Source organism: Bipolaris maydis (genome assembly GCF_028858645.1).
Source record: "Bipolaris maydis strain C4 unplaced genomic scaffold PSV08scaffold_3, whole genome shotgun sequence".
NCBI lineage: Eukaryota > Fungi > Ascomycota > Dothideomycetes > Pleosporales > Pleosporaceae > Bipolaris > Bipolaris maydis.
The window spans coordinates 604008-624878 of NW_027093859.1; the positions used below are offsets into that span (position 1 = coordinate 604008).

General features: G+C 49.2%; 5 protein-coding genes across 5 annotated transcripts; 3 read left to right on the forward strand and 2 right to left on the reverse strand.

Moving 5' to 3' along the window:
- Positions 1-1432: 1432 nt before the first annotated feature.
- Positions 1433-3080, reverse strand: PSV08DRAFT_399587 (uncharacterized protein; the record flags this gene model as incomplete). The annotated part of the gene is made up of 6 exons (XM_014221329.2): positions 1433-1821; positions 1874-1938; positions 1988-2105; positions 2150-2522; positions 2578-2782; positions 3043-3080. 6 exons carry the CDS (start codon positions 3078-3080, stop codon positions 1433-1435), a joined length of 1188 nt encoding a protein of 395 aa, XP_014076804.2.
- A 672-nt stretch (positions 3081-3752) lies between these two features.
- On the forward strand, positions 3753-5493 carry PSV08DRAFT_359752 (S-adenosyl-L-methionine-dependent methyltransferase). Its single transcript, XM_014221330.1, has 6 exons — positions 3753-4063; positions 4113-4239; positions 4290-4413; positions 4473-4799; positions 4847-4977; positions 5031-5493. The coding sequence occupies exons 1-6, from the start codon at positions 3854-3856 to the stop codon at positions 5348-5350; spliced, it is 1239 nt and encodes a 412-aa protein (XP_014076805.1). The 5' UTR covers positions 3753-3853; the 3' UTR covers positions 5351-5493.
- A 1023-nt stretch (positions 5494-6516) lies between these two features.
- Positions 6517-7446, forward strand: PSV08DRAFT_173585 (uncharacterized protein; the record flags this gene model as incomplete). The annotated part of the gene is made up of 1 exon (XM_014221331.1): positions 6517-7446. The coding sequence occupies one exon, from the start codon at positions 6517-6519 to the stop codon at positions 7444-7446; it is 930 nt and encodes a 309-aa protein (XP_014076806.1).
- Positions 7447-7841: 395 nt separating this feature from the next.
- PSV08DRAFT_407807 (wd repeat-containing protein) lies at positions 7842-14381 on the reverse strand. The gene is made up of 5 exons (XM_066093784.1): positions 14093-14381; positions 12715-14027; positions 11844-12032; positions 9473-11794; positions 7842-9426 (listed from the first exon to the last, which is right to left on the reverse strand). The coding sequence occupies exons 1-5, from the start codon at positions 14280-14282 to the stop codon at positions 7906-7908; spliced, it is 5535 nt and encodes a 1844-aa protein (XP_065949540.1). The 5' UTR covers positions 14283-14381; the 3' UTR covers positions 7842-7905.
- Positions 14382-17996: 3615 nt separating this feature from the next.
- On the forward strand, positions 17997-20811 carry PSV08DRAFT_399591 (uncharacterized protein; the record flags this gene model as incomplete). The annotated part of the gene is made up of 4 exons (XM_066093580.1): positions 17997-18071; positions 18156-19126; positions 19307-19388; positions 19438-20811. The coding sequence occupies 4 exons, from the start codon at positions 17997-17999 to the stop codon at positions 20656-20658; spliced, it is 2349 nt and encodes a 782-aa protein (XP_065949541.1). The 3' UTR covers positions 20659-20811.
- Positions 20812-20871: the final 60 nt, after the last annotated feature.

Genomic DNA, 20871 nt, shown 5'->3' on the forward strand with positions numbered 1-20871 from the left:
TGTGGAGAAGCGAGACTTTCTCGTCACAATTTCACAACACACCTATATCTTCAAAAGGATTCAGTTTGAGAAACTGAAAAACAGTAAATAGGTCAGTTTTGATTCTTGCCATGGCAACGTACATTAGATCTGTCCTGGTGAAAAGACCCTGCTACGATCCGCCGCACACGTCATTTGCGCCCTTTTGGATAAGACAGTACGACCAATGGCCTCCTAGTTCTTACTCCCCACCAGACGTCCCCGCTCATATTAGCGACATACCTCTGCTAGTACAAGTCCTGCTTGTCTCAAGCCTCGCAGTCTTGACTAGCCTTGTAGAACATATCCATCGATTTTCGCAACCAAGCAGTATACCCTGGGGTTGTTGGACTGAGAAAACCCCAAACGCCTTGTAATTCTCGCCTCTGAGCTGATAGCTACAGATAAGGCTTTTTGCGCAGTTTAGAGTAACTTTGCTTTCTGGTCCGAGTGTCTCGGCAGAGCTGCCAGCACCTCAGCTGGAGGTCCAAACCTTTTTGACCGTTTCTGTTGGTTTGATACGTGTGCATGAAGTCTTCCACCCAGATTTTATGAGCATCCAACCGTGGATCGAGGCGTTGTATAATGGCTTCATCTAGTTCTATTGCTTCTTCTGGTGTGTCTGAAGCCGCGTATGTCTGGGTGATGGCTCTGAAGAGTGTACGCTGTTCAAAGTGCAGGGGCAGCGATGTGGATAACATGGTGAGTGCGGCTTCTTTGGCAAACACGAGTTCGTTGTGCTTGAGCCCTGCTTGACTATAGCGAGTGTGAAGGGCTAAAGCCCACTCGCAGGAGATCATGGATGGCATTGACTGCCTGACGATAGGCCAGAGGGCCTCGCGTAGGGCGACGCGGTCAATTACATTGCAAGGTGGCATGTAGACAATGTATCTATGCGCTTCCTTCAGGTAGTGTTCATTGTTGGTACAGTACCTGAGACGGACAATGCTTTGTGTCTTGAAAACCGCTCTGAGAACCAGGCGTCGGCGGTTGTTGAATGCGTGGTAGATTGCGGAGTGGGTGAGGATCAAGCGTTTTAGGGATATCAGATCTCGGCACGTGATTAGCAGTTCGTAGAGTATGTCGTCGTGGAGTGTGTGTATATTAAGAGCACACATGGTTGATGATGGCTAAGCAAAAATTTGGTGGTGAGCCAATTTCAGATAACAAGGGGTAAAGAATATATATTTGACCTAGGTACTCACAAAGAGTGGTACGAAGGTTGCCTGACCCAGCTTTGATACGCCATGATAATTTTCCGTAAAACCACTGACGTAGCCATCGGGAAGACATGGAGATGTCAAATTTGAAACAATTAGGCACGTCTTCTTTCAAAAAAGCTCAGTGATAAACGTGGCATCAAGTGAACAGTCCCCGAGCGTATACCAAATCTGCGTAACACATGCCCCTTTTACTAATGATTACTTATAGATTCTACCTGAATCGATACTTCCTGTGTTCGTGTGATGATCAAGTCTTCTTCTCCCTTACTATAATGGTTAAAATATCGACGGTTGAAGCTCAGAATACTCTCTTGGCTCTCCTGGCCAATCGTCGTGTCTGAAATCCCCGTCTTCTTGTGTCTTTTGGATGACCGAAATGTTTTACTTCCGATTGTGACCAGCTTCGTGGCATGTTGGCCCTGTGATTCATTACCGCTTCGTCCTCGCTCCCCTCTTGTGCTGCCAAATAAACCGTGACCAAAGATTCGATCAATTAGTGGCTGGAGAGTTGGAATGCATGCGGCGATGATGATTGCATTTCCTTCAATGCTAGTCCAAATTGTGATATCGGCAGTGTCGTCTATACGATCGGTCAGCATATACTTGTAGCTTTGAAACAAACTTTTACTTACAACTGAAGTCAGTGCTGGCAAGTGCAGGTAGCCTAGTCGACTTGTAAACCGCCACGGCTGCAGCTCTATTTCATAAATGAGAAGTCATCTTGACACAAGTGTTTGCAGACCTACATGGAGCCTAGCCCTAGCGCAAAGCTGAGAGCGATCTTCTTCTTTACATTCATCTGTAATCTGTAGAGAACAACAGCCGGATAAATCGCAAGATAAAGATCCACAATGGCGGATAAAGCTGTCAAAATGAGTCGCGTTCCCCATTTCACACGGATAACGTACAGCCAGCAACAATGGCATAGTATACCAGAATCCATGGGCTCCAGCAGGTGCCTTTGACTGTAAAGTCCCACTGCGATCGAGTCGGCGTGCACTGTGCGAAGAGGATGACAACACAGCCAAGCAAAATCATCAAGCAACCGCCAGTCATTGACCAAAGAAACACCGTGTGACCTCGGCTGGGGTTCATGATCCTCGTTAGGAGCGCCACCACGGCTAGTTTGGGGATTCCAAATGAGAGTATTCCTGGACAAAAGCCAGCAATAGTGTACAGTATGGCGTCTGATTTTTGCTCGGTGGTGAGCATAACGAAATGACGGCCATTGCCAGCCCGTACGGCGGCTATCGTTAGGCCAAGCATAACATAGCCACATGTCTATTTAAACGTCAGTATCTTACATGGCTGAGAGAGCCCTGAAGAGAACATTTACCATGGATAGCATCATGAGCCAGTCATCTAGGCCAATGTGCGATTGGATTTTGCCTCTGACATATAGTCTTGCAGCAACAAAGATGGTTGCCAGAGCAGTCAGGGCGATGCATACCGCTAATATCGTAGGCCCCTTGTCTTCGTTGGAGAGATGCTCAGGCAAAGCGTTTGGCACTGACATAATACCGTCAAACTCTGCAAGAAGACTAAAGGGCTGTCGTATATTTTCCAAGAAGATTGAGTGGCTCTGCAGCGAGCCGATGAACATAGACATGTCTTATACATTGCTCAAGCCAACAACAATGTTGTAGATCCAGTCTGAGCGTCTGATTCCATGTTGTTGCATCTTCTCCCAAGAGAAAAGTTCCCGTGTCTTTTGATGGATATTCTGCTCAACGGAAATTTGCTGCAGCGGATCGCGACCACGCCGCAATCGAAAATGCAAGTCCACGCAATCAATGCGTACCAACACCGAAAGGTAGCAACATCTCCTGCATAACGCATGCTGGCGAGTTCCAAGTGCGGATGTAAACTAATCCTTTAATTTCTCGGTGCAGATCAGTCCTTGTTCGCCGTTTATATACTGCGCATGTAGCGTAAAGGAGGGCGGGATCCTCCTCGCTTGTCACGGATAATTGAGCACCAAGTAACAACTACGTCAGCATACAAGCTGAAGATGTCTTAATCAGTACATAACATTTGGTAGTAAAAAAACGCCATGAAGCAATTCATCAGACCTCTTCGCTACCACATGCATGAAGATGCGCTCGAATCATTCTAGAACACTCTTTTCCTGCCGCTGAAGTTGTTCCCAACATCGCGCTAATTGCGGCACAGCGGACCAGTCGAAATGTGACTATATAACCGCTCTTGCGTCTTGCTCGTTTAAGAGGCGATGTTTTAGCGCTCGTTCATTACCAATGCTATGGTTCGTGTTACAGACATCAATCGATCAAGGGTCTGACCGGCTAAGTTGGGTGCGGAAACGCTGCGAATCCTAACAATTCGGGGAGGATCTTGCACCATGAAATATATTACGTCTGTCAAATCATACATCCTTGTAGTTCGGGAGATGTTGAAGATATGGCTAGTGCTGATGTGCCTTGTGGTACACAACGAGTCAAGATCACCTAAGGAATTTGGTCATAAAGTCATGGACGTCCGTTCTGCCCCCTCATATCAGACAATCATCTACCTTGTGATTAAAGCAGGATTGTTTTAGCAATATTATTATTTCTGCTCGCTCAGGCACTTCCTCACCAAACCCATCATTGAGAATGACCGTACCACTACTCGATGGCGGCATAGCCGTGCGTGCCAATGATCCAGGAGCCGTTCCCAAGATACTAGAGAAGCTTCTGATGTTTAGAAAATCCTCAATTACAGAAGGCAACGACAGTCGTTTGGATATGCTCGCGCTCGCCAGGAGTCTGGTAGTGGCTCTGGAGACTCCCCGGGAAACAATGATCAAACACAACTGGGTTCAGGTATGCGTATCAAGATCCTGGGACTGAACGTATCTAAGTTCTCTTGTAGCCGGGCTGTCATACGGCTATTACGGCTTGCTACAATGCAGGTGTATTCAGGGTACTTGCCGAGAAAAACGGGCCAACGAAGGTCGATGAGATTGCGAGCGAGCTAGGAGTTCCTCGCCAAACACTGGGTAAGCGTACAAACTCGCATATTTTCACGAAAATATTCTAAACTTTACAGCCCGCATGATGAAACACATCGCAGCTATGGGCTATATCAAGGAGATAGGAGCTGACGAATACGCACCAACAAACTTCTCCAAAGCGCTAAACATACCCATCATTGGAGACGGTTATCCTTGTCTGTAAGTGTCGAAAACTGACTCAAAACTACTAAATTTGATTGCAAGACTGACCTGATCAGTGCTGGTGGAGCCCACCCGTCCTGCAGCAAGTTTCCAGAATACCTCAAGGGAACCAACTACGAACTCACCTCAGATGTCGAATCCGGACCATACCAATTTGCTTTCAATACGAAAATGAGCATGTTTGAATACATGATTGCTCATCCACCATTGGGCCATCAGTTCAATCATCACATGAGTGGATATCGACAAGGTCGACCAAGTTGGATGGACCGCGACTTTTACCCAGTGAAAGAAAGGCTCGTGAAAGGTATGGATACATCTAAGGATGCGGTGATGCTGGTAGATGTTGGAGGAGGCCATGGACATGATATCGAAGAGTTTAGGTATGGTCGTAGGAACATAATCACAACATGCATACTTACAAGACTAGGCTAAAACATCCCAATGCGCCTGGTCGGCTCATATTGCAGGACCTTCCCCCTGTCATCGATGGCATCGAGCATCTACATGACGATGTAGAGCGCATGAAATATGATTTTCACACTGAGCAGCTCATAAAAGGTACGACTGAAAACAAAAAACGGCAGACTGTGAGCATTGACTAACATCAACAGCGGCACGAGCATACTACTTACATTCAGTGCTCCATGACTGGCCCGACGACATGTGCAAGAGCATCTTGAAACAAGTTGCCGGTGCTATGAAGCAAGGATACAGCAAACTATTAATCAACGAAATCATCATACCAGACCAGGGAGCAGACTCCGAGGCCACGGGACTGGACATGATGATGATGACACTTTTCTCTTCCAAGGAGCGTACAATGGAAGAGTGGAGACGACTGTTAGAGTCGCCTGGACTTGATCTAAAGATTGTGAAAGTATGGAGTGTCAAGCACTCACAGGAGAGCTTGATCGAGTGCGAGTTGGCATAAAGTATGTATGTTGGATGACTACATGTGCGTATGACTAAATGACATTCCAAACTTTTTTTCGATACATTTTCCATGTTTTCTCAGGCCTTGCAATTATTGTAGTACTAGAAAACGATAGAAACTATCTAGTCAGTATGTCCGTAGTCCTCCGCGGAGCAGCGCATAGTCTGCATCCTTCATGGCGCAGAAGGAAGCTGAACCTTGATAGGCCAAGAACAACTCAACGCATGTGCATGTGTAGTGTATGCAGAATACTGTATCGGTCCGAAAAAGAGCGTTGATCATAATAGCATCGCCTGATTCCACAAGTGATGATAGCCGGAACCCTGGAAGCCAGCACCCTTGCAGTGCCTGGCCCAGGCCTATCATACTAGGTGAAGCATATGCGCACTCATTGGTGAGCTGATGATACCACTACTATGAAGACTCAGGAAATCTCGGTCGCTAGAGTGAATGTTACACGGCGCCGAAGTAGAGACCTCACCTGCGATAAAAGAATCTGTGCCCGGTGAAGCCATGGGAGATGTATCCTTATAGGAAGCGTATCCAACGCCAAAGCAATTGAAGTATTCGAACATAGCAGACGTACAAGTATCAAGAACGACACGGTAGTCCCTAATTCAATGGTCGTGAGATCGATATATGTCACCGCATGACTACCCACTCGGCCATCTCTTTTGATCAGCGCTGGTGCGTACATAATGAGGGTGCTATATGGCACATAATTCATGAGGATTTATCATTGCTCGGATTTTGCGCCGTGTGACAGATATCTTGATTCACGATGACTAACAGAAGCCTTTTTCATTCATCAGTTACGCTAACGAATTGTGTACTTGACGGAACTATTGTCTTCAACGGAACGGAGGGAAAAGATTCTGAAGTTGGAAGACATGAAAAGAATAATACGAGCTAGAAAAAAGAATGTTGAAATGCAATTCGTTGTACCCCGGATTTAACACACGCGTGGAGTTCGGAGTATCTACAGAGTCCTAGTGCTGATCATGTACCATGGTATTTCTAGAATGACTACTATATTGGTCCTTCAGTTCCTTATGAAAGTAGTGCATGCTACAAACACACGGGAAATAACACGATCCAACACACCAATACACCAACGTACCAACCATCCATTTCCACTACCAAACCCATTCACAATCCCCGCCATGACATCGGTCATCATCTTCGGTCCGACTGGCCAAGTAGGATCTGCTGCCGCACGAACAGCCGGAGGCCTTGGAGCCAAAATCTGGCTGGCAATGCGAGACCCATCGAAGAGCATTCCTAGTCTCACTGCAGAATCTGAAGCCGCTGGCGACTTCCACCGCATTCAAGCCGACCTGAGGAACCCCCCGACCGTCAGCCAGGCCATCAAGACCTCTGGAGCCAAGCGCGCATTTATCTACTTGATCCATCATGAATATGAACACCTCCACGATGCCATCGTTGCAATGAAGAATGAAGGCGTCGAATTCGTTGTTTTCCTAAGCAGTTTCACAGTCTACACCAACCAAGCGTTACGCGCCATCTCTCCATCCGACCTCCTCCCCTTCGTCCACGCCCAAGTTGAAGCAAGTCTAGAAGAACTCCTCGGTCCGGAGAATTACGTCGCTGTGCGTCCCGGATGCTTCGCCACGAACCTGCTATCAGCAAGAGATGGCATAGCGACCAATCATGTCAAATTGTATGGCGCCGAGTTTGAACAGGACAACATCGTCCCGAGTGACATTGGCAGCGTCATAGGCAACATTATCGTTTCTGGTCCAAAAGGTCAAAAAATCGTCTATCTTTATGGCCCAGAGGTACTTTCGATACGAGACAGCGTTGCAAGGATCGGCAGCGTTCTCAACAAAGACTTGAAAATAACGACACTAAGTCCTGAGGAAGGATATAAAAAATATATCACTCGCGGTATGCCTCCATCTTTTGCAGATTACATGGTCAGAACGCTGGGTACCAAGGGTCCGGATAAGGGGAATGGTGAGCGGTTTCCTCACTACGAGGAGGGGGTGAAGAATGTGGCGCTTTATACGGGCCGGTCGCCGGTAAGGCTTGAGGAGTGGGTGAGGCAGAACAGGGCGGTGTTTGGGGCATGATTGATCAAATTTCGATAGATGAGATGGAAGGATTTCCACCTGTGAGTGATGTGACAAACAATAGCATCTACCCTACTACAGTCAGTAGCTAGCTGTCACAGCAGTGGGTAACCAGGTCAGCCAGGGTGATGGGTGGCTGATGCTGCATTTCTCTTTGGCACTGTTCACGGGCTACTTCCTTACTATCTTGCTAACAGAGTGAGGCTGTACCGGCTGCATTCCAAATCTGGCGCTACATTGGGCGGAAGAACATCACCACCGTTGTATCTCGAGCTCGTTCTGGAGATGATGCTGAGGCGGTGCGAGAAGATCGCCTTTGTGGATCTTGAAGCTTACTACCAAGCTCCGAATAGTACACTCAACACGACACCGCAAACCCCAAAGGTCTCCAGGGCTAAAGAAAAAACGTGTATTAATATCCTAATACCCTCTTCCTGCATACTATCAAGCCTGAGCTGCCTAAAACCCAAAAGCATCCAACAGACTATTCGCATCCGGCTCGTTAAATTGCGTAGGCGGTGGTTTCTTCTTCTCTTCCTTCTTCTCCTTTTCTTGCTCAGAATCCGCCTCCTCCTCAAGCGGCGCCGCCTGGCTCTCCCCCTTCTTGAACTCTCTGACTGGTAAATCTGCCACGACCAATGAACTGCGACGACGCAGCAGTTTTCTAGGATCAAAATCGAAATCCTCAGCGCTGGAGTTGCGTCCGTGGGTTTCGGAGCTCTCGCGTGGCATCGTAGGGCTGAGCATTGGCACGCGGTCGCCAGTAGCTTGTGACTTGTTTATCGATGGTGGTGGAGGGAGTAGGAATTCCCATGTCTTGACCAAATCGAGCGCAAGAACATCACAGCCCATGCGGTCGTACAGTCCAGCCGTGTGCAACACAAAGTCCCATTCCTCGCGCATACCGATCATGGTGGCACCACGGAGCGTTTGTAAGCTCTTTTCGCGAAGCTGCTTGTATAGTACTACAAGAGCAGGGTCGTCGGTGAGGTAGGATTTGGCAAGTGGGTCAGGGCTCTCGGATATGTCGATGAGGTCGGAAAGCGGCGTGACGAGCGCACGCACTGCCATGTCCTTGCGGTTAAGTAGCCAGTAGGCCCAGATTGCAAGCCACCGGTTTCCTTCCCGGGCAGCCTGGGGCAGAATCTTATTCTTGAGGAAATCCAGTAGCACAGGAGACTCATCGCCGCCGTAGACCCTTGCTACAGCAATAGCAAGTTGCGTATCTCCTAGCTGAGTGTGCAACACGTTGACAGCCACGTCGAGGCGATCTGCAAGAAGAAAGAAGGACGCAGCATATTCAAACCTCCTTCGGCCCATAAGAGCATATGCGTTTTTAAGTGCAGCAGTCTTCCAGCGTTCTTCATTAAAGTTGTTCGATAACAACCGGTGTGTAGCGGCTTGTTCTCTTGACCAGGTTGCCATGCGCCATAGGCCAACCAGGACCGGCTTCTTACGCAGAGCCATGTAGTACAAGGCGCAATCAACGGGATTCTTCTCTTCCGTTTTAGTGTACTCATTCCGAGCAATGACCTCGAATTGTGCGCGGAGTGCATTCGTGTCCGACAGCCACATGAACACTCCGCATTCCTTCGCATGTTGCCACAGCATCTTTCCGCTAAAATGCCTGCTGACGAGGTCTACTAGAATGTCTTGGCTTCCAGAATAAAAGGCCCAGACAATCTCACGCCACGAAATGGGTCCTTTGTGGACTTGGCTGAGGACGTGTTGTCGGAAAAAGAGCAAGAAGCGACCCGCGTTGTCATCAACCGAACGGCGATGCCTCTCAACCATGCCAATGCACTCGACGATATCAGCTAGACGGAATTGTTCGCGACTTGAAAGCAAGGGTATCTGCTTCTTAGTCAGAAGCTCCTTGAGATTTGACGCGACTTCTTCAGTAACAGCCTCTGGTTCAGTATCATCTGAATAATCCATGTACGACGAGTGTATCTCTTTCTTGGATGCAGTCATTTGGGTCTACTCGTGTTAATGGCCATCTTATCGAATCCGCCAGTATACATACCTGATCCTCAGAGAAGTCCTCAGGGGCAAAGCCCAATGTGCTGTCAAACTCTTCGCCCTCAATCCAGAACTTGAGCTTCTTATAAAGACAGATCAAGATACGCTGCACTAACAGCAGCTTACCAGCCAATACGCATTGCGACAGCAGTTGAGGATGGTATGCCGGTAACGGGCCATTGAGACGACTGACAGCTTCAAAGATGTCGATATGCGCAGTCTTGCGTGACAAAGTTCGTAAACTGGGGAAAAGACTGTCAGTTATTTCCACATGCTCATCTTGTATGAAGAGCTGATTGCCCGCGCCTATGACGAGATTGCCGCTACCCAACCATACAGAGTCACCGATTGGATGGGGGGTTATGTCTCGAATTCGCACGTCACCAATTTTTACCCAGGATGGACCTGCATTCAGGTAGTCGTATCGCAGCTGTGCGTAGATGACAACACGGTGAGGGAAGCCGACAGCGAGGATAGACTGGTTATCTGGAGTGGAAGACCAATCAAGATCAGAGATGATGCCATTGCCTTCAAAGGTCTCCTGATGTTCAAGTTGCGCACTGCGGGTGTTCCAGATAGTAAGTGTAGTCCGTTCAGCGTCCACCAGCGCGGCTTTTCGTATTGATGTCCCACTGGCAAGCGAAGGGCTGTGTACCCCAGTATCCACCTCAGAAGTCAACAACCATTCAAGATCTCGCTTTTCAAGATTGACACGGGCAGTCCAAGACTTGATGACTCCCGACTTGGTGTACGAAATGGCAGTGTCTCGCGCAAATGCGTCAAGAAAACCGGAGATGACAGGTGCCGAGCCTGCAGGATCCACAGGCAATACGAATGCAAGGTCGTCGCCAGAACCAAGATCAAAGATCGAGAATTGCTCAAGCGAAGCTGGTGCATGGCCATTTGTGTACCCGTTGGCATGTGTACCATTCGATGAATCTCTTCCAGTAGCCGAATCTGTTTCTAGTGCTGGCAGTGTAACTTCCCAGCATATACCTTTCATCTCAGAGCTGACGGTGGCAACGTGAACACGCCTCCCGTCGTGGTCAATCTCGGGAATGACCAAAAGACATAGGGGCTTCCCTTGTAGCTCGTAGGGAAGCCGCATAACTTCGACGGCTTCGTGTCCGCGAGTATCCCATAGCGAGATTTCTTTGTGATGTAGAAACACAAGGAAGTCGCCCTCTTGTAAAAGTGCAGTGCGGTGGATGTGCTCAGTGACGTTGATACTGCTATGACGATGGAGCGTCATGCCGTCGTCCCCCTGTCGGTGTATCCAGACTATGCACTCATCGGTAGTGGTGCGCGATACAAGGGCCTTTCCACTGGCAGTACGATTGACTTTCTTGATGGCATGCGAGTGCCCTGTCCACATGGCCTTGCGTTGCATGCGCTGTGGCTGCTGCGAAGGATCAAACAAGTAGTCGATACGCGCCTCCAGCCACTCCATGCGGCCGTCAAAGTGATGTGATAAGATGGTCAGTTCGGACTCGGGCTTTTCGTCGATAAAGGCATAGAACTGCACATTGTCCTCGATGGGCTTTGGCTCCTTTGCAAAATGCATGCGCAATCCATCGACGTGGGCAATATTGAAGACGTCCGTCACCTTCTTGCCCTTGGCGCCCACGTTTTCAAACCCCCATGCTGACATGTTGCCGCGATCGTCGAGCACAACGCAGATCTCGGGACTGCGGTTCGCGACCTCGATCAGGTGATGGAATGCTATTCCGTGGTCCTTTTCCTGGGGCGAAGCCTGCTGCATTGCTCTTTCCGTCGCTTGTTTGAAGTACTTGCCATCAATGAAGAAGGCATACCGCTTGGTCGACTGGCGGTCCAGCGGTATGTGACGCTCCATGATAGCCTCCATCAGGTCCACCTCAGCCCACATGTGCATACCATCCACTCCGTGATGCTCTCCAGGCACCCATACGCGCACTTTGTTGTCAGCGCATATCGTGTAGAGCACATTGTCGGCCAATTGCTCCTTGTGCAGCGGATACCGCCAGTGTAGGCCTGTGATTGCCTTGGGATGGGGGAGGTAGAAGTAGTCGAATCTCTGGTCTGCGGAGCCAAAGGCTGTACGACGCCATATCTTGAGTAGTCGGTCGTGCTGGCCGGTTGAAGCTATCAACTCGGCGTCAGGCGAGAAGTGGGCAAACTTGACGGGGTTGGCCAGCTGTTTGGACCACGTATGCTCGATATCGCCATGGGTGTTAAACAGGGTCAGCGAAGCACTGCCAGCGAGAAGCTCATCAGGCATCCCCCATGAGAGCGTCGTGACGGTGTCGTCGGCATCTGGCAATGCCATGCTGCCTTGTAGCGACCACTGCAAACAACATCAGCGGCCATCCACACCCGTCGCCTTGTGTTCCCACCTTGATAGCACCCTCATCCTGTCCGTACGGTCGGTATACATAAATGTGTCGCGTCGAGCATACGGCCAGCTTGCCCGTGGCCTCGTCTATTGCGACTGCCTCGAGCTCAAACTCGTCGTCAATGTAGAGCGTCTGCAGGACATGGTTGGGCCGGTTGAGAAGAATCAGGGCGTTACCGGATATGTAGGCCTAGTCATGAGTGGCGTCAGTCCCAGTGCATGCGACAAGGCCGTGGTCTGGCGTACAATAATCTGGAGGCCCTCCCACAAGCCATGGGCGACGGCCTGCAGCTTGGCCTGCGGGCGCCCAGGGAGAATACCGCGCATCGAAGTCTCGCGAGCGTTGCTACCGTGGCTGCCACATTTTGGATGGCTGGATGTCGCGGAAGTCTGGGGAGTCTATGATGTCTTCAATCCGTTTCCAGGCACTCGGGCAGCGTTCGGTGGATTGCGGTGCGAGCTGCGACATCTGGGGTCCCTGGATCTATGTGCTCGAAGCTCATGCGCACGATCCACACGCAATGTCGTCACTAAAAACGTCTTACACACTAGATGAAAGCATCAAGAATTCGTACACACATCTTTGAACCTTGCGCGCTGCTTGCAAAGCATTCATGTAGTACAGGTAGTGCACACGCTAACTTGTTCTTGTCATCTGATCACAAGAACAAACGTGCATCTCTAGACATGGCTGCAACCCTTCCGCAACCCTTCTCGGAATCGGAACGCTAGCGCGAAGCCCTGACCCTTGTATTGCTTTCTTTCCATCGTCACCAACACGCACTTTCAGAGCACTGCGAAAAAGAATGTCGTATTTCGAATATCTGCCCTCTCCCAATGTTTCCACAGATCTAGGCCATGGTTCTCTCCACCTTGCCCTCTACATCCCCTTGCTCCCCCTTACCCTTCCACTCCACCGTCACTGTAATGCCGCGGTCGTCGCCCTTCTCCTTTGCGTACGTCAGAGTACCCTCCAAGACAGTGCCCTTCTTGAAAGCCTGCTTCTTCGCAACCTCTGGATCCAGCAGCAACACTGCCTGGTGCCAATGAGTAGGCGTGTTGCTAGGGCCTGTTGAGAAGCCCAAGCCAGGGACGCCATTCTTACCCCAGTCGACGCTGTCAATCGTCTTGATATCTTGGCTACTTCCTGGGTGGATGAAGATGGTGTCGAACCAGATAGCAATTGCTTCCAGCGATGTGATGTCGCGGTCGAGCGTCATGCGAAGCGGGATCTTGAAACTCAGATCTTTGATGGCCACCGTCTTCATCTCTAGCAAATGGCTGTTGGCGCTTCCGCACAATGACTTTTCAGGTACGTCGAATACGCCAATCTCATGCGTGTTGAGCAGACCACCCGGTATCATGGGTGAAAAGTCGAATCCGTAAATGTCTTTCCAGAACTTCTCGCCCGTGCTGTCGGCTATCCATTCGGCGTCACTGATGGGTGCAAGACGAATATTGCAGTGAGAGGGCACCATGATACCATCGGGTTTCAAATACATATCACGAGCGCGTAGGACCGAGTCAAGCATTCCCTCAAAGAGCAAACCGTAGCCCATCCATTCCGAGATGATAATGTCGACTTTTTCCTTTCCGATCCGGCGCTGTGTGTTGAAGTCTTCGGCTCTTCCTTGGACCAGCTCAATGCGGTCTTGGTATCCATTCTTCTCGATAATCTCCTTTGCACGCACAGCAATGCCTGAGTTATCAACGGCAAAAACCTTCTTTGCCCCCGCTCGCACACAAAACAGCGAAAGAATACCGGTGCCGCAGCCAACGTCCATGACAGTCTTTCCCGCAAAGACTTCAGCGTTCTTCTCGATGAAGTCGCGATACCCTTCTGTCCGTACGCGGTCCTCGATCATTTCTCGATGAATGCTGTTACCCTTGTACGACTCAAAGTAGTCTTGATCACGGTCGTTGACAAGTTTGATCTTGGAAAAGTCTTCGGGCATATCCTTTTGCAACTTGGCCTCGTACTCATCGTAGTCGACGGCATTAGCATCGTCATTAGGCATGAGGTCGCCAAGTTCGAAAAGCAGGGCATCGTCTTCTAGAACTGGCTGCAGGTACTTGTCGCTTGAGAGGTCGTCTAATGTCACCTTGATGGACTTGGGATCAGTTCCCTTTTGTGCTTCAAACCGCAAGTAGTTGATCAGCTTGATGATTATAATCTCATCTGCATCTAATGTCATCGTGAGTAGTCATCCTAAATGGGTTAGGCGCCAACGTTTCTTTTCGTTTACGCACCTGGTCCGAGTCCTTTGATAGTCTCTGTGAGATCAAACCCGTGCTCGGCCTTGTTATGTGCTACCATGTCAGACACACGGGTCCATTGCCGATCGGAAAATAGATCTTTGAAAGTAGATATATCCGGCTCGCTTGCGTCTTCAACAATGCTGCCCACAGAGCTGGCCGTGTCGGAATCTGTGTCTGACATGACTGTATGTATGTGTGTGGCCACAATTCAAAAGAATTGCCGGAGTATCAAAGAAGAGCAAAATTGCAAAGAACTGTGAAGGTTCGTCAAGTTGTTTATGGCGGGAGAAAGTTCTGCGGTTAGTGTTTGCATTTGTGGGCGACACTGCGGGGTAGGCTACTCGCGCCTCCCGTACCTACGTCAATTTCCACACTGTCGTCACATCTCATCGCCTTTCCTACCATATTATCCTATAAACGCCAAAGGCTCTAATGCTGCTAATATCTGGAAATGATGCGATGTATATAAAGACCAACGAACAAATAGAAGAGATTCGCTTATTAAGATATCTCGTTACATAGAGTATTGTTATCTTATTAATTAGACGCTCCGACATTAGTCTAGCCTGAATGCTCAATATTAGCTTTTTATTTAAGCTTCTGTTCTGATTGGAGATTAGTTATATAAAACGCGTACGTATCTGAGAGTGAAATATCTATTGAAAAATTATTTCTTACTTTATAAATTTAGACTTAGTGTAGCGAGTAGAGTGTTACACGGGGTCTGGCCATTACTCTGCTTCTTCTGCTTGTACGACTCCTAACGGTTGTCTGTCAGCACATAGCTTGATGCTTAGTATTTTTCTATCGAATTTTGGAATTAGATTAGTGATATCGCTGAACTAGGTCTCTTCGTACATCGCCTTGGCTATCACGGCTTAAGCAGACGCATTTCGCCTATATTCCAACAAATAGAATCAAACTTGCCTCTCTTAGGTTCTTAGGTTCGATGAGTAGATCCCGGCTGGTACATTTTCTTAGCTGGTGGGATTTGATCTACTTAATTCATGCCAGAGCAGTATGTTAATAAATACTTATCATAGCTATGTCACCACCGATACAACTATACTGCAATCTGTCATCAAGATGGATTTGAAGTCACTAGAAAATCAAGAGCTTTTTCATCGATGGGCAGAGGGATTTGGTCAGGGTAACATTCATTCTCACTATTTCATTGGTAAACGCATTTCCGATACATGACGTATCAGTCTCCGAATCTATTAATCTTAGTCGGGCATGTGAACATGCTAATGGTGGTAGCTGAGTTCAATTGGCTGAAAAAACGTCATCGGCTTCACAAATTAGTGGTATTCTACATCTATCAGCCTACTGGTCATTGGGCTCGCCAAATTCAAGAAAGGGTTGTCGTCTTGTCTGTGTTGCCGCCAACTTCTTTGCTACCTGCTGACGGTCTCACACAAACATCATCGCGGATCTGTTCACAACAGCTTCGTCGAGAAATACAGACGGAGGTCACATTTCCGACCAATCTCAACGCTAGGAAAAAATATTTGACAAGAATTAATGATAAAGTTTAGTAGCGCTAGTTGCTTGCGGCTCGTGATTTGCCTGACTTGGCAATACACCAATTTCTAGTTCGGGACATCAAGATCCCGAATAACCTTTTCAGGCGGGCCTTCGACAACGCTAAGTGCAATAACGACACCGAACAAGGGCTTGCCTTCATTTACTCTAAGTTTCCAGTGGGTTTAGAAAAGCGACTTTGCGTGTTATTTTTTCAGCTACATGTATCAAACCCCTGCACAATGTTCTTCGTCATCCTCTGCAGCCAGAGACAAAAGCTGTGTAAAAAGCAGCATATAGCATCACGTATCAACACGTCACTAAACTAGCTCACCCCCAATCCCCAATCTTGATAGTGTTTTGGACAAGTGACCTCTTGGCAAATACGTGGATGATGTTGTTCCATTCTGTTTTGGATACGTAATAGCAGCGATGCTCGTGACCACAATGTTACAACACGAAGCCTTTGACCTTGTTCTGTATGGAGTATTCAAACCTCTGTATTGAGGGTTGAATTAAAATTATGCCCTTCCTATTAGAGAATTTGTTTAGCTAAGAAAAAGCTTTTCTCTGGCCAAGGCAGTCATCCAAGCCACAAAGGGGAAACGATGAAGTCGAGCCCACAATCTGCACGCGGTCGAGACTAAAGCCACATTCGCACGTGGCCTATTCGTCTTCGCCGACCTATGCCCATTTCTGTGCAAGCAGTGAAACAAATTCCCCGATCCAGAGTCTAAACACGGGAGCTATACATTTCCAATACTTTTAAGTGTCTTTAGGTCCGGATAGTTTGCGTAGCGGGCCAGAGATTGAATGCAGAAATCGACGACAATGATTAAAATTACTATGAAAGGAAATTGTGTTGGTCTGGTTGATGCTGTATATGATTCAGGAGAGGGTCATGCACGGTCTTCATGTCGAGTAGAACGCCAAACTTTAGTAAATGACCACAACCACAGTTTTGTTGCAGTGTTCTACAGTGAAAAGGATCTTGCCCTTTCCAGATGGTTTATTCATAACATATTGGGAACGACTATTCCTAGAAGAGTCATGGAAGTAATTCAGAACTTACGCAGTGATGGATGGCGGGGGTAGAGACGGTTTGCTAAAAGGTTTGCTCATTGTTACCTGACCTACCTCTAGTATCCAAGATCGCATGATGGAATTGAGAGGTGGGGATGCACCGCTGTCCATGGAACCCTCACTACTTTCGATGAAAGGCGCAAAGGTTTTCAGGTGTAGCACTGAAGGGTTGGTACCGTGATCCAAGGTAGGTGGTGCTCGCACCACTGGTACAAGCGCCTAGCGTATAGAAAAAGGAGTTCTGTCAACGTTTTGCCCCGTTTAGCGTCTAACCCTTGACATGGGAACGGGAATCAATGGTTCTTTTGCAAATTACTCGTTCTGGCAGTATCAAGACTGGTATGCTAGAGAAGATGGGTCGGCGGTTTGACATAGCCATGCATGATGCCGCTGTCGTACCGTGGAATTCATCCGCATCGAGACAGCAATCGTTTCTGAGTATAACCGAGATTTACTGCAGTATTCAACATTTGCTTCAAGACTTGCTTTCCACGGCATAACTACTACGCCACCGAGAGCGAGCCGAGTCAGCCACAGGTACCCGTGCCCTTAGGGGTTTCTCTTTCCGCGGAGCCCATAGGTGCATCCTTCTGCCGTCGGACCGCATTGCGACCGCAAAAGATCCGCCATAATCCACACTTTTTGATCCAAACTACCATCTCAGGAAGTTGCCACCAGAAGTTGTGGATGTTGAAGGATCAATATAGTGATGCGGCGAGGTGGAGTTTCCAGGATGTGATTTGCCACTATCCCGGGCCGTCACGCTTGGCCTCGAGGGACTGAACACCGACCGCCCTGGCTGTATTCCACGGATTTCTGCTGTAATCGACACCCTACTGTTGAACCTACCCTATCAAGAAGCTGATCATGCATGAATACTCAGTTTGGTTCGACGATCATACAGGGTAGCTTGATGAGCCAATTGGATTTGCTGCTCGTATTGCGGGTGGTGGTATGGAGGGGGTGCTTATGTCGCAAAAGCCCGGAAAACAGCTGCTATGACGAGTTAGCGATTCGGATATCCTCTTATACCAAAACACATTCGTATAGCAGCGGATGATACGTATGCAATGTCAGATTGAGGAAATGCGAACAGCCTGAAAGCCGCGTGGTGGAAAGCGCTTCAGAAGGGAATGCAGCCAGGGTACGGTAGATCATTGGCGGGCAATACAGTCGAACCGGCGCCAAAGATGATCGTGTGCCAAGTATCAGGGAGGTTGTGTTCTGGCCATGAGAAGGTCCTTTTGTCGGTACGCAGTCAGATGCTGATTGCTGGAAATGCCATGTCATGGTAAACGCCGGACGAAGGTGGAAGCGTTGGAGAATGCTTGCTAGAGTGGCAAGTGTGGCAGTGCGAGCCCATGTGAGCAGCTCTAGCCACGGTGACTTGGTTTACAGGAGCACAGTGCAAGCAGTGGCTGCAAACCCTCTGACCTGTTCACCGCAGCGTCGTGTCTCCTCCACCTCCTCTTCCTACTCACCTAGAACGCAACATGCCGCGATGAGTCTCTTCTCTTCCTTTATCATTCAGCCCGTGGTGCGTCATGCTCGTCGATTCTCAGGCGTTGTCCTGCCAGGCGAAGCGAGTGACGAGGGCAATCGGCCGTCTCTAGCATGTGATAATCGCGACTCTGTACACATTCCACCTCCACACCGCGACAGCAGCGGCAGCGCACGTGAAAATGAGGATGCCGAAGCGACTTCAGCCACACGGCCCACTGTTCCCATCGAGCTATTTGGCAGTTTCTCTTCTCTCGCCCGGCAGCCTCGCAGCACTGTTGTTGAGCGAGCAGATGGCCATGACCATGTACCAATAAACACCCCAGTCGAAATGGCCGCAAATCGATCCGACTCCCTCGCAGATCAGCTCGGCCGCATCCAGCTAGACCCGCCGTCATCATCAACGGCCCTGCCGCCACCTCCGACATCGACACAAGGCCCTCCTGGCAGCACACCCAGCCAGAATGCCACGGCCATGTCGGAATCACTCCCCGCAGACGATGGCATGGCCCATCTCCGCACACGCATCCATGAGATCAGAGCAATGGCCATTCCAGACCAAGATCGTGCTCGCATGATCCACGGCTTGATGACGGAAAAGTACAACTTGATGCGGCCAACGTCTCCTGCCAGTCTCGTATCACACGACCGTCCATTTACCCCGACCTCTGGCGAGTCTCTCTTCTCCGAAGTCCATGCCTCGTCGCCCTACTCATCCACCTCCGATACGAACCCGGACATTCCCTACAACCTGCGTGAAGGCGACACCAATCCAACGTATCGGCCCCAAAACCACCACCACAATAATGGAGAGCATGGCGAGGACGAAGAGGACGACATCATCGAGGGCGAGCTTGTCCTCGGTTGCCAGCACTACAAACGCAATGTCAAGGTGCAATGTTTCGAGTGTCGCCGCTGGTATACTTGTCGGCATTGCCACGATGCAGTCGAAGACCACAACTTGAACCGAAAGATGACACAGAACATGCTATGTATGCTGTGCGGAACCCCCCAGAAAGCGGGTGACGTCTGCACCAATTGCGATACAGAGACTGCATGCTATTATTGTGACATTTGCAAGCTCTGGGATAACAACAGCAAAAAGAAGATTTATCATTGCCCAGACTGCGGCATCTGCCGGCGAGGCGAAGGCCTAGGTAAAGACTTCTACCACTGCAAGGTAAATTCGCCACCCTCGATCTATTTTCCACCGTGCTCACAATTCTCAGAGCTGCAATGTCTGCATCTCCATTTCTCATGCAACCACACACAAGTGCCTGCCACATGCCACTGAAGGCGACTGTCCCATCTGTGGCGACCACCTTTTCACCTCGTCTACTGCGGTCGTATCAATGCCTTGTGGTCACTACCTGCACAAAGGCTGTTACAACCTATACATGCAGACTGCATACAAATGCCCTATATGCAAGAAGAGTGCCGTGTGTATGGACTTGCAGTGGCAGAAGTTGACTCAGGCAATTCAAGGCCAGCCAATGCCAGAGCAATTTGCAAACACCCGAGCAATTGTGCAGTGCAATGACTGTTCGGCAAAGTCCTCGGTCAAATATCACTGGCTTGGAAACCAGTGTTCAACATGCGACTCATACAACACAAACGAACTCCGTATCCTGAATGGGCCGGAGAGTGAAGAGGTCGCTAACGCGATCCTGGACGCAGACATAGATTCCGGATCGCGATCACCTGTAAGCGTCAGTTCACCCTCGTCCCAAGCCCCGCTTCGTTCGCCTCGATACTATTTTCAACCGGATGAACCAGAAGAGACATGGCTTCCAGGTCAGCTGCCCTCCTTTCCATTTCAAATGCCGCAGTTTCCTGGAAGGCCCCGGATGTTGCAGATGCCTCAGATGCCTCAATTCCCGTCTTTACCAAATTTTCCACAGATGCCCCAGTTCCCGCAAATGCCACAAATGCCACAGATGCCACAGATGCCTGATGCGGCGCAGCAGATGCTAGAGCGGGTCCGCAGGTCATTTGATACTTACCTGAACCCCACGGGAGATATCCGCGCCGAAGACGTACCAATCATCGACTTGGGACATGAGGAACACACTGAGCGCTCGGCTACGGATGGTACCAAGGTTAAAGAACCATCGCTACCTCAATACGTCTTGGAACGCTTTACTCAGTCCCTGGTCCGCTTCCGAAACGATCTGAACCCGGCATTATTCGAGGATATCCCAAACCTGGACTTGGCTGAAGACCACGATCCTGATGGACTGCAGTTTTGGGGCGAAGACGGTGAGCGGCTTAATCGCTTCGTCAGCGGTGGTGATGATGATGATGATGACGACGAGGAAGAGAGCGACAGTGATGATAGTGAGCATTTCGAGGAAGACGAAGAGGAGGATGAAGATGACGATGATTGTGAGGAGATGAAGGACAAGCAAAAGCATGGCAAAAAGGAGTTTGATCTACCAGGTCACATCTAAGGCGCATACGGGTGTTGTGGGCATGATAAAAGTGTGTGCTGTATCGCGTGAGTGGGACGTACTTGTGGCGTTTTGATTGCAAAGTTGGTATTACAAGAGCGTGCGTTGTATTTAGACTCGAATACCCAAGTAATGATACACCATGACTGAACAATAGCTCACCATTTGATGGGATCTTGCCTCACGTGGTTTGGGTGGTCCGTGTGTTTTGCG